The 12,635-nt window shown below is 40.8% G+C and overlaps 1 protein-coding gene across 9 annotated transcripts in view; it reads right to left on the bottom strand.

Moving 5' to 3' along the window:
- Window positions 1-12,635, bottom strand: part of greb1l (GREB1 like retinoic acid receptor coactivator) — a 48,846-nt gene that overhangs the window by 12,384 nt on the left and 23,827 nt on the right. For 5 of the 9 annotated variants that reach the window (XM_042220033.1, XM_014332133.2, XM_042220027.1 and 2 more), the window contains 18 exons: window positions 12,179-12,338; window positions 11,795-11,977; window positions 11,215-11,391; window positions 10,869-11,045; window positions 10,616-10,738; window positions 10,390-10,398; window positions 8,462-8,572; window positions 7,145-7,282; window positions 6,929-7,054; window positions 5,218-5,355; window positions 4,040-4,225; window positions 3,645-3,944; window positions 3,433-3,561; window positions 2,948-3,082; window positions 2,137-2,334; window positions 1,880-2,060; window positions 897-1,086; window positions 58-194 (listed from right to left, as the gene is read on the bottom strand). In XM_042220033.1, coding sequence (XP_042075967.1) covers window positions 58-194; window positions 897-1,086; window positions 1,880-2,060; window positions 2,137-2,334; window positions 2,948-3,082; window positions 3,433-3,561; window positions 3,645-3,944; window positions 4,040-4,225; window positions 5,218-5,355; window positions 6,929-7,054; window positions 7,145-7,282; window positions 8,462-8,572; window positions 10,390-10,398; window positions 10,616-10,738; window positions 10,869-11,045; window positions 11,215-11,391; window positions 11,795-11,977; window positions 12,179-12,335 — 2,795 coding nt within the window. In that variant the 5' untranslated portion in view covers window positions 12,336-12,338. The remainder of the gene's footprint in view (window positions 1-57; window positions 195-896; window positions 1,087-1,879; window positions 2,061-2,136; window positions 2,335-2,947; window positions 3,083-3,432; window positions 3,562-3,644; window positions 3,945-4,039; window positions 4,226-5,217; window positions 5,356-6,928; window positions 7,055-7,144; window positions 7,283-8,461; window positions 8,573-10,389; window positions 10,399-10,615; window positions 10,739-10,868; window positions 11,046-11,214; window positions 11,392-11,794; window positions 11,978-12,178; window positions 12,339-12,635) is intronic. The other 4 variants (XM_042220022.1, XM_042220029.1, XM_042220024.1 and 1 more) reach the window with 2 other exon arrangements.

Genomic DNA, 12,635 nt, shown 5'->3' with positions numbered 1-12,635 from the left:
GTGGAAGTAAATACAAAACTCTTCATGTTTGATTCATCAGTTTCACCTCACTCTTACCTTTCCAACAGAGTGTGAACCATTTTCTCAAACGCATCATCATAGCGCAGGATGGGACTGGCCATGCCCCACTGCAGGGATCTGCTGTAGTCCCTCAGGCCAAAGTAGACCAGCTCGTCAGGAAACTGCTCCCTCTGCTGGACGATAAAGATACCGACATCAGTTTAGACAATGTGTCCTGACTGTTCTTAATGATACACTGCACACTGTTGAAACGCTGTGCCTAGTTACAAAACATGGAGTAAGTATCCTCATATATAATACTGGATAAGAAAGTGAGCCTAATGTGTTCTATAATATATTGGTTCCCTTTCTCTCCGACTTGTAATTCCTTAACACGAGGCTCGAGTTACTTTAGACCCTTTTTAAAAAATGTCTAAAACTGTAACTGCAGTTTCACCACAGCAGGGGGAGTAGCTAAACCACAGCACAGGAAATATGCCAGTGTGCTGCAGTAAAGTCATTTATGATAAATAATTCACATAAGTAATTAGTATTTGCCATTCCAGTGACTGCCTATCGTGGTGTTTTGTAGACCATTCTGCGTAACTCATAACTAAAGAAACGTTTTAGTGTTTAAAAAAAAAAAAAAAGTGGGGATAGGTTAATTGATTAATCTAAATTGCCCATAGGTGTGAATGTGAGTGCGAATGGTTGTCTGTCTCTGTGTGCTAGCCCTGTGACAGACTGGCGACCTGTCCAGGGTGTACCCTGCGTCTCGCCCTATGACAGCTGGGATAGGCTCCAGCGCCCCTCGCAACCCTGAAAAAGGGTAAGCGGAAGCGAATGGATGGATGTAAAACAAACAAACAAACAAACAAACAAACAAACATGCTTACCAGATTGTCGTTGGACGGCCAGTGAACTTCATTGTGGATGCTGATTCGAGACTGGCGGGTCTGCAAAGTGTAAGGGAAACAGCTGACCTGCAGGACCAAGAGGTTCATGGCATCTAAGACTTCTTGACAGTTCACCACCCGGTCAGCCAAACCCTGCAGCTCCCCGTGGCACACAGAGCCTGACAGGGCACTGAAAATAGATCAGGGTGGGGAAAGTGTTTGAATGAATTCATGGATATTTTTTTACTTACTATGATTAGTAAGCACTTAATAACACTCAACATGGTTTTGAAATAACAACTTTGTGCAAAAAGCTTTGTATGCTGGTCTAACTGGCTGATGTGTGGGAGGTCGGTCCAAAGATAATCCCCTCTGGGAAAAAGGAAGTGATCTGTTTTAGTGTTCTGGCAATAACAGAAAAAAATTCTTGGGAGGAAAAAAAACAACCTCAAAACAAAACAAAGAAAGACAAGCTATAATAGTTAACTAAAATTAAAGACTGAAACTGACATGTAGCATAAAGCAAAAGACTAAAATATACTACAGCTTTGCATGTTTCTAATCTTTGCAAAGGGGATCTCACTGGGTGACGACCAGCAAGACTGAAAGATTGAGCATTTCCCCATCATGATAATAAAGGGAATTAAAAAGAACTTTAACAATAAACGGTGTTTTGTTGTAAAATTACATGCCACAATGAGAAAAGACAGCACCTACTGGCCGTCGACAGTGTTCACATGACTGAACTTTAGTATTTGCACAAGCGAAGAAAGATTCTTACAATAACTTTAAGAATGTTTGACAACAACTTTAGCAAAACTCTCATGCTTTCATTGCAATATCAACATTTCTCTTCAATGGTGAAATAGCTTGAAAAGTCAGTTCTTCTTCTTTAAAGGCTGCTTTAAATTATCAGCAGAGCAAAACAAAGTGAGCCATAATGGTTTTAATGGGAGAATCTGTGCTGTCGGAGTCGCCTTTACCTTGTGAGGTCGACGTGCGAGTTGTCGTGAATGAGGACAAACAGAGTGTAGGGGTTCTGTTTGACTTTCTTCATGAAGGCCTCCATCTTGGCGTGAACATCACCGTCAAGACGCACCACATATTTGTCTGACTTCAGGTGGGCCGTGGAGGGGTCTTCATTTCCCAGGTCCACAAGTACACCTAAGGCAAAAACGTGAGGATTCCATACAGCACTGCAACAAAACAACAACAGTTCTTCCTTTGGGTTTGTACACACCTGATTGTCGGATGCGTTGTGCCGTCTGGTGGACCAGAATGTGAGACGGTGGGACCAAAACCAGGAAGTCCACCTTGCAAAAACGCCCTAAATCGAGGTTCTGTGTCCCTGAATCCGCGATGGAGCACACTTGAGAAAGAAGGCTACGAGCCACATTAAGCTGGGCCGGATAGATCTGGAAGCCCTTTGTAAAAAGATCTGCAAGAAGAAACACAAAAGTTAGCACCAGGATGATTATATGTGAAAAGCAGATCCTAACCACAGCAAAGTATCACTGCTTGCCTAAACAAACCTCCCCAAAACAAACTATGATGAAATTTAATTTAATTAATTTCGATCTTTTTTAAATGGTGCCAAATCACAACAGCAGTCACCTCAACCTGCACATGTACCGTAGCCACCCTTTTGTCAACAAATTACAACGAGATGAAAATAATCTGGAGAGACGAGATCCAGTCAGAACGATTAAACTGTGCAGTAAGATTAGTCACACACACGGTAACGAAAAGGAAAATAAGTGTAGATCTACATGGTTGATTTTATACACCTGTGATAATGGGACTTAAAAAAGAAAAAAGACTGAATTCAAAGTTTAAGAGGTGTGGCTCGCTGTGGGATGAGGTACAGGGCCAAACAACACTCCGTAGCTCAAACTAACCTTAACTGATTTTGTTCTGGACACTGGCCTGACTTAACATTGACACTGAATGAAGATCCACATGCTGATTTAGACAGATGTTGCTGCCTCGTCTTTGATTTGCTTGCTAAAAACTGAAAAAGACTTTGACAGCGAGCATGAGAGCGGTCTAACCTGAGTCTGATGGTGGTGACATGCTGGCAGCTTCCTGGGAGTGGATGTTGTCGGTGACATCGCCCTGAAAGGGCTGGATGACCTGTCCTTTCCGCCTGCGCTGGTATCGCACCAGCTGTTTGTCGAGGTTGTCCCCTGGAAACAAGCAGTCACCACAGTTACACAGAGCGAGGGACGGGAGCAGGCTGTGCACTCAGTATCAAACATATCAGAGTGAATGTGTCACCACCACCACCGTCGTGCTTTTTATTATTAGCAGCGAAGGTTTTAGTTGATGTTTATCTCAATTCTAAACAACATTAATTCAAATATAGGAATTCCTTTATTTATTTTACACCGTTGCGTTTTCTGATCATGCTCACTTTTAATGTGGTTCAGTAACTGTCGTTTTGCTGCTAGTAGAGACAAAAATGATTAGTAAAAGACAAATTAGTATTTTTCTCAAGATTATTTTAATGAACACAACTTATGGATACTCATCTTACCCAGAGAGGTGGTTCTGAAATGAGATGTCAAGATGCTGACTTTCCCCGTGATGAGCTCGTAGCTGATTTCTTTCAGAAATTCATTGGTTGTGAGCATCCCTTCTGCTAAGGCCCGCGCTTGATACTTTCCTGAATCCAACAGGTAAATTTACATTAGAGTTCAGTCTAGATACTGCATCCCACACAAGTTTCACCACAAAGATGACACTCACCCAACACAATCACACAGAACTCGCTGCCGCTCATCTTAGAGGCGCATATAATGACCACATAGGTTGGCACGCACTGCTGTTGAGGAGGACCCTCAGCCAGAGAGCGCAGCGACTCAGAGATGCCTTCGCCCAAAGAGTTGTTTGTGACCACCACTTGGACGCTGCCGCCAGAGACGCTCGCTTCCAGCCGAGCCAGCCAAGGTAGTTGGAGGGGGGAGATGGCAGGTCCCCCGGGACAGCACAGCATGGCCTTCAAGACTATCTGCTCCAGCTCCTCCCTCAGAGGAATCTGCTCTGAACCTCCAGAGGAAAATTCAAATATGAAAATCTAAAAACACTGGCATGAATCATTTCAGCAACACACACATCTAGCAGTGATTGTGTAGGCTGCTTACCTAAACGTGCAAAATACTGTAGAGTGAGCAGAATCATCGCCTCCACGCTGAGTAACCGGCTGCTGTTGAGCCCCAGAGCCTCCAGGGTTTTATCTGACAGTTGGCTGCTTTTATAGCAGCTGACCAGCAGGGGGCTCACCACTATGTCCCCAACATTTCCATAGAAGTAAGGTAAAGTGCCATGGCCTAAAAACAAAAACTTGGCATTAGATGAACCAGAAAAAAACCCTAACAAACAAACAAAAAAAGCCCACTTAAGATGTGTAAAACATTTAACATTTGAGCTATAAAACTTTGTAAGAAGCTAATTATTATTTTGACTGAGTCGTTTTTTTGATGTAACATTGCCGTCTTGGTCAGGTCTCCCTTGAAAAATAGTTGTTAATCTTAAGGGGAATTTGTCATTAAATAAAGATTCAATAAATACATAAATAAAACTAAGCAGACCTTATTCCCACTAGCCACTTTATTAGGTACACGTGTTCCACTGTTTAAGGCAAAAAAAAAAAAAAAATCTAACAGGCCATCACATGGCACCCGCTTAAGTTCAGACTGATCCGAAGGGGGAAGAAAAGGGATTTAAGTGACTGAATCTGGCATGGTTTTTTGGTGCTGGGCGTGCTGGTCTGAGCATTTCAGAAACCTACAGAAATTAAGTGTAAATTTTCCACACAACCATCTCTAGGGTTTACAAACAATGGTCCAAATAAGAAAAAAACAAAACAAAAAAAACACATCCAGTGAGTGTATGAATTTGAGTAAAAAAAGAAGACAGTCCGCTTCGAGCTAATAGAAACTCAGAAAACTACTCGTTACGACCAAGGAATGCAGACGAGCATCTCTGAACACTCAACACGGTGCACCTTGAAGGAGAAAAATATCTGAGGAATGTTTCCAGCACCTTGTTGAATCTATGCCAATAAGAATAAAAGCAGCTCTGAAGACAAAAGACGTCTAACCTGGTACTAGCAAAGTCTACCTATTTACTTGACGAATGTGTATTCAATCGGATTAAGATTAAAAAAGATCCACAAAAATGCATCACACAGATTTTTTTTTACTGCCTTTTACAGTTTAAGCAAACAAAAAATACAATAATTTGCATTAAAATGGGTTTTATATGCGCTGAAAGGTGATGTTTAATATGAAGAAACATATCAGTGAATTAAAACTGGTACCAATGAGGATGACAGGTCGGACTCCTGCAGAGTTGAGTAGGTTGTCGGGCACGATGACCGTCTCTCCAATCGTGACAGGCTGGGGCTGAATGACGCCTATTACAGGTGGTTGAGGAGAGGCTACTCCTAATACCGGCCCTTAAGGATGATAAAGCAATTACGTGTCAGTACAAACTTTAGCCATAGTTACAGTTTAGGAGATGTTTCAACATGTTTGACATGCAGACAATGCTTCTGAGATACCAATAACAACAAGGATGCAGAAACACGCTGACTGGCTGTGAGTCAAGAAAACATTTTTTAAAAAGTCCCAGTTCCTGTTAACCAAGTCAGAAGGTAAGAAAAACATATTTTTGCTCATTGTCTTTTTCAGTGTTGTTGTATACTTTAACGCTTCAGATTATGTGTCTCCAGTGCATCTAATGTCAGAACTATTAAGTCCCCTCAGCTCCTCAGGAGTCAGGAGTTGTTCCATAGTGCAGGACAAAAACCTCTGGGGAGGCAGCTTTTAGCTTTCATGGCCTGAACCGCCGGAACAGTCTGGTGACATACCTGAAAGCAGCTAGATGTACTGAAATCTTGAAATATAAACCTAAAGCCTAACTTTTTGACTGCCGATGCTCTATAGAGATTCATTTAATTTACTTAATTGTATCTATAACCACAGACTTTTACTCTCAGATTAGTAAGTCAATAGTAAGGATTGCGTGATTATAAACAGTTACTTTATCGAATATTTATTTATCACTTGCTTTACTGACTTCTTGTCAGCATTTTTTTTCTAATTTATTAGTACTAGTTTATGATGCTTTGCAATTGCTCATCTTTCTAACTGCTTTTATTTCACTTATGTACACTTAGGGGACACTTTTTAAACTTTGTCTTAAATTGGTCTTCTCTTTTTACCAGTTGCTGTCTTATTATCTGCCTGCTAATTATCTGTAACTAGCCTGTATACAAATAAGACTGATTGTTTTAAAGGGAAAACTTCAAATTAATTGACTAATATTAGTAAAATAAGCTCCTTATGCGCTGTATACTTTCTTTAAAGAGATGTTTATATTTACATGTAAACTGGATGGATGTGAGACATTTAGTGAAGACATAACATTATGTTCATATTTACAGACACATACAGCTGGATAGCTTTATCCTGGTGATCTCACCAGGACACAACACGGATTTAATGATGCTCCTGTTATGGAGAAAAAAATGTGCACATCCTAATTCCTGCAGTGGCTGATTTAGTGGAACAAAAGAACAATTTTTGTTGGTTATTTTATTAGCAACCATGTACACCCTGTTCATTCTGGCCCTTCTGCCCAGATTGCCTTTTTATTATTTCTGTCAGCTCGCCTAAATACACAATGTGGCAGAAATCTCTAATCGTGCAATTCTTTTAAATTCACTTGCCCTACAAACTGTCCAGCTCTATCACCATGGCAATGCTGGGTGAATCATCCTTAACAACCAGAGAGCGTCAGGGACATTAGTGCATACTCATCCTCAAACAGAGGCATGGGGAATGAGGGTGTGCAGACACTTCCCTGCACACACTCCTTTGCACACACATGCTCACCAATCCAGCGTTAATGGATTTAAAAAAAAAAAAAAAAGGAACACTTGGTATAACAGGATAAATTTAAAACCCAGAAGAAAATAAACTGCTCCCCCTCCCCCCATCCCCCTGAAGGTGGCTTAACAAACAAACCTGGAGAACAAACTATTGGCCGAATAGCTGGCACAGGGACAGCTGTTGGCGGGACTGGCACCAACGAGCTGGGGTGCCAGCTCCGGTGGCGCTTCTTTGGAGGGCCAGAGTTCATAGCAGACAATACTAAACATTAAAGACAGACAAGTAAGAAAAAATGTCAATACAGAAAATAATTAAAAATAACACACGGTACGTATTCAGAAAGGATCCTACCGGGACTATCTCCTAAATCAGCAGTGCGATACCCCTGACCTTGAGGCCCTAAGGACATCTGGGAGGGGCTGAGTAATGGAGGGCGCCCATCAACAGCCAGGCTATTTGTTGGCACATTCACCCGAAGAGCTGTGGGTACTGAAACACAGATTACGCATTAATACAGTTTGTGAAACTGCAACATTGCCGAGATAATAAGCTCACAATAATAACGCTGACACGTTGTTTCTTTTTGGTGTAATGTTTAAACTCAAAGCACTGATTGACTCATTCTAGCCATCTAGTTATAAACTAAAGCCTCGTCTGTGAATGAGTCACTACTGAGATTTCTTTACTCTTTAAGTCGTCTGCATGCAGTCACACACCAAATCTACCTTACATGCTTGCAAATCTCACCTGCTCAACTCTATCCATGCTTTTAACTCCTGCAACATTTATGCTACAATCTGTAGATTATCTTTGTGTGTTCTGAAATCATCCCCAATCTGTTTTGACCTGTACCTGACCACTTCCATGCTTTGTGGACTCTGATCTCTGCTCTCCCGTCTTATTTTGTCTAACTGCCAACTTGCCTGCAAACTTCAGCTTTGTGCTTTTATCAATAATCCACCTTAAAACTGCTCCTGCCTTTCCAGTTTCTGTCACTATGCTGGTCTGCCTCCCTGCTCTCCTTACACAATGGTGCCATGTTGCAATATTTCAGCCTGCAGCACAGTGGCTAACTGCCAGCATGCTACAAAAAGTTGAATGGATAACGAAAAAGCGAACAAGTGATATGCAAATATAAAAATATTTCCCCCAACTATAACTGTCTGCAGAGTAACCAATGAATAAAAATAAGTCAGTACTAACAGCAGGCTATTGATTTCCTCTACGTACACTCTTATAGCAATTGGCCATGTTTCCATCTCATATTCACAGTGTATGCAACACACAAAAACATCAATTGCTATGCGTACCCTTAGCTTGTCAATATAGCAACCTTGTAAAGGAGCTAATAGATAGCAAGGCCTTAAAAAATCATTATAGCATTTCTTCCTCCAGCATTGACTGGTAAGTAAGCACATGCATGTATCTGTGTGTTTCTAAGCAGTCTGTAGCATAAATCAATCTTATATTCATGAAGTTTTTTGTTTTGTTTTTTTACACAAAGCTTGAGGTAAAGTTTTGCCAGGAGCTAAATTTTAAATTCCAGCACTGAAGCATGGATACATCAGGTATGTGGGACTACAGTTTTTATGTTATCATGTTTATTTCCTACCACATACAGAACAAACTGACATGCACAGCTATAAATGTACCAATCAAACTCTTCACCTATTGGTAGAGTCTTGTTTCCAGGTGTGGAGGCCAGTGGTTTGAGGAAACTACATTCCTGGTTCCCAAAAAAGACAGAGGATGCTTGCGTTGTTCTGGTAGGTGGAGAATCTGTAGATAAAAAGAAAAGCATTACAATATCAAAACACAGCTACTATGCACCCAATGATGCATGGTTCCCTTGTCCACCGACTTCATACGAATGTTTCTGATAACTCTGGATTGTGGCTTTAACACACACCTTTCCTGTGATTGGTCATTTTGTTGCCTTTGGCCTTCAAACAAATGTCAAACTATCAGATCTGTGTCAGTATGAACTGTCAATTGTACAATTATTAACAGACCAGAACTGTCCTTCTCATCAATCGCTCTAGAATACAGTGACCTGAGTTGGAGACAGTGAAGTGAATTATTATGAATTCTACCCTATGGGCTTTCAAAGCATGAGTGTCAAAAACCTCTGAAGGAGAAGGATGTACCTGAAGGTCGCAGTCACGAGACATCAGGCGAGAGTACTGCCGATACATAGCCCTGCAGCACAGCTGTCTACATTAACGTGCAAGAGCTATGCTTACAAGCAGCATCCAGGTTAAGAACAAATCAATACTATAAACCCAGGAGGTTTTCCAATCATAGAAGGAACAAACTCTCGCTGTGAAAGGTCAAAGAAGAACAACATCTCCTTGAAGAGTCAACATGGTTATTCTATAAATAACCAGAGCTTTATTTAATTGTGTTGCTTTTAAATTCCTGCATTTATTTTCACCTGCATTACCAAAAAAGTAGCCAAGTTGATAAGAGGATGCTTTTCAAAAGCATAAAATAAACCAAGCCTTCTCCTTGACTGTCTCCGATTTGAATACTATTTTAGGGTAGAAAATTCGAACACTTCCAAAGATTTCAGTGAAATTTTAGCTTCAGATATTAAAAATATCTGAAGCTAAAATTTATGAAAAATAATCCGAATCAAACAAAACTTATCAGAATCTGTAGACTGGAACAGATACACTAACAAAAGTAAGCATTGGCTAGTTAGCCATCGTGGTAAACTGAAAAATCTGGTTAAAATGTACTAAAAACTAACAAACTTTTACTATTTGTAATTTACTTCTAATAAAATGTCACTATGCAGCCAGAATACACATCAAAGCACTGCCGCAACCAAATGCAGTGGCACACGACCAACAAAGCCTCATAAATAGCTTAATGCAGCGAGATGGTGTTTCAAGATCAACTCTTATATTTCAGAGCTTAGCAACCAAATCCTATAGCAACAGCACAAGCTGTCAGCATATAATCAACTGAAACAATATCACTTTGGTGGAATAGATAAATGTATACTGTCATTATTACGCTACACTTGATGACTTGAAGTCCAGACTTATTTACACAGTTTATAAACTTCCCTGAAAGTGCGACAGATTATCTTACTGTGAATTAACATCTATCCATCCATTAAATTTGAAACTCTAATAGATCTGTTTGAGTGTAAGTTTGACAGGACCAAAAAAACACAACAAACCATGCCCAGCTATGGGAGATGAAACTCTCTGGGTGGCCTTAGCATCCTGCTGGGCTAATTAATCTTTCAGTTTAGCCACATCGTTCAAGTTTCTCTCAGTTTCTGTCTCTTTTGCTGTCTTTGTGCCAAAATAATGATTATACATAAATAAGCAAAACAATAATAATTGAGTAAGAAGCAAGGCTTGCTGACTTGGAGTTTGGGGTGAGATTTAAGCTGCTAAATGAGAAACATCATAAAACATCTTTGTATTGTATTTTTTTGTAAAAGGGGGTAATAAAACAACTGCCTGTGTGTATTTATTTTTTTAAACATACATAAAATCTACAAGAGTTCCTCACTGGCTTTAATTTTACAGCCATTTTTACATGTTATACGATCATAGTGTAGTGCTTTAAACACTTGCCTAAGATGCCTGGCTCATTCCCAGGAGGAGACAAAAGGGGATGAAAAAAAAAGGAAAAACAACCTTATTAAACAGGAGTAGGTGAAATTTGTTAATTTCTTTTGTAAACTTTACACACTCACAATTAATGCAACTTACTTGAGTTATCGTTAAATTTCAGCTGCTGACTTGCAGGTTTAACTCTGCTGCGTAAAAACATAGGCAACACTGCAGAGTATAATCTCACCTGAAAGGGAAAAAGGAGAGGAGCTGTGTCCGCTGGCACCTCCATTTTCTTTACTGCTAAGCGAAGACGACGAGCCGGGTTTGGAGGTTGATGCGCTGCTGAGAAACTGGCGCGTTTTACCGTCTAAGAAACAGAGGAAGGAGAAACAAAGAAACAAAACTCATCAAACCCTCACAAAATGCAGTGTAAGATAAAAGTTTGATATACTTTACATACATCTTTAGAAAGTCTGGAGTCTGTAGTGTATATTTACCTTTCCAGCAGATGAGGGGTCCTTTGCACAAAGCACCCTGAGAATTCTTCACCAGGTAGTATTTTAAGTGCTTCTGCTTTTTGGGCTGTGTGGAAAGTTTCAGGTTGATGTGATTGGAAAACTCGGTGAAGTATCTGAATCCCTTTTCACCACAGCCCACACAGTTTCCTGAAAAACCTGCAAAAGACATAAAAATGCAACAATTACATTGCTTTCCAAACATTTGCAGGCTAATGCATGACCTGTGCCAGCTAGCAACAGAGCGTGCTCAGTTCAGCAGGAACTTTGGCTCATTACGTCAATTTTGGCTCGTTTACTTGATCCGAACGCTCGGGAACACACTGACCTAAAAGTGCATTTTTCCCATTCTCGTCAGGCAAAAAACGCCGGTCCACGGCGCACACCAAGATGTGCTCAGGAACAGTGGGGGACTTGGCACCGACCAGCTCGAAGCCTGCTGGGACTTCGATGGGCTCTGTTGCTATGGAGACTAGGCGGAGGTCTTTCCCGGCCTGACAGAAGCCTGAGAGATGAGGAGGAGGAAATTTTTTTTTTTTTTAAGTAAACAGTAGATTAAGAGATGTAATAATAAACAAATAAAGTTTCTACAAAAATGTAATACATCTGACATGCTTGTTAAAAATTCTGGAACAGCAACACAACACAACACTCCTGAGATCATACTAATGAATTCACAACGTTTGCATTCACATGCCAGATTAACACCTATGAGTAATTTCGAATCACCAATAAACCTAACCTCACTAACTGTTTGTCTTTGGATTGTGGGACTAAGCCAGAGTACCCGGACAGAACCCACACAGACACGGGGAGAACATGCAAACTCCACACAGAAATGCCCCAGGGGGGTGGGATTTGATAAGCAAAAGAGAATGGATGGATGGATGGATGCATAGAGGTCATACCATCCAGGGTGCAGCAGCCATCCGGTGCAGGAGCTTGCAGGTAGGGAAGTGGAGGGCTGCTGGTGTCCGAGTCGTCTTCGTCTTCCAGCTCCTCCAGATCGTTGGAAGAGTTGCCATTCACAAGCTCGTGCCCTGGGTGCTCCCTGCCATGGAGTGCTACGCCAGCTTTCGACTTCCTATCAACTACAAAAATGTAAGATTATTTTTACTAAAAATTTAACTGCATTTTAAGAAATACTTCAACAGAAAAGTGGAATGTTTAATGAACCCTCTGACAAAATTTAAATATATGCTACATAAGGCTAAGTCTCTAAAGCACTAGCTGTCCAATGAACTCAATATAGTTCAAACTGATTTTTTTCCAGCTTGCTGTGAGCTTCTTACCTTCCATGTTACCAGGATACGTCTCAGGCTCTAAGTACAGCTGTGTGAAGATGGGTTGTGGATCCCCGCTGCTCGAGCGCAGGGACGCCTCAATCGAGTTGTGGAGAGCCTCCTCAAATCGGGCAGACTTCAGCTGCCCTGCGTATGAATTCCCCATTATCTGTGGGAGCAGAGAGAGGGGGAGAGAAAAGAGGAGCATGAGGAAATGAATACAGTCATGGTTTTTCTCATCTCAAGTTATTGATTATTTCCTGTGTGCTAATAGCAAGCTCAACAGAGAGCCAAAATCTAAAAAGCAACAGATCTCTGAAGAAAATGTATTCATGTTTCAAATAAACACTACTGTGCTCTGATGGTGTGAGTCAAATTTTGTTTTTATTGAAAACTGCTAATCAACTACCACCTGGCGCAACCAGCTTAAATATTTCAGAACCAATATGGGTTTATGCATCAAGCT

The sequence above is a fragment of the Haplochromis burtoni genome, unplaced genomic scaffold (assembly GCF_018398535.1).
Source record: "Haplochromis burtoni strain Fernald_Lab_line unplaced genomic scaffold, NCSU_Asbu1 Contig_3, whole genome shotgun sequence".
Lineage (NCBI taxonomy): Eukaryota > Metazoa > Chordata > Actinopteri > Cichliformes > Cichlidae > Haplochromis > Haplochromis burtoni.
Note: the sequence above shows the minus strand (reverse complement) of the source record. Positions and strands in the feature narration are given on the sequence as shown.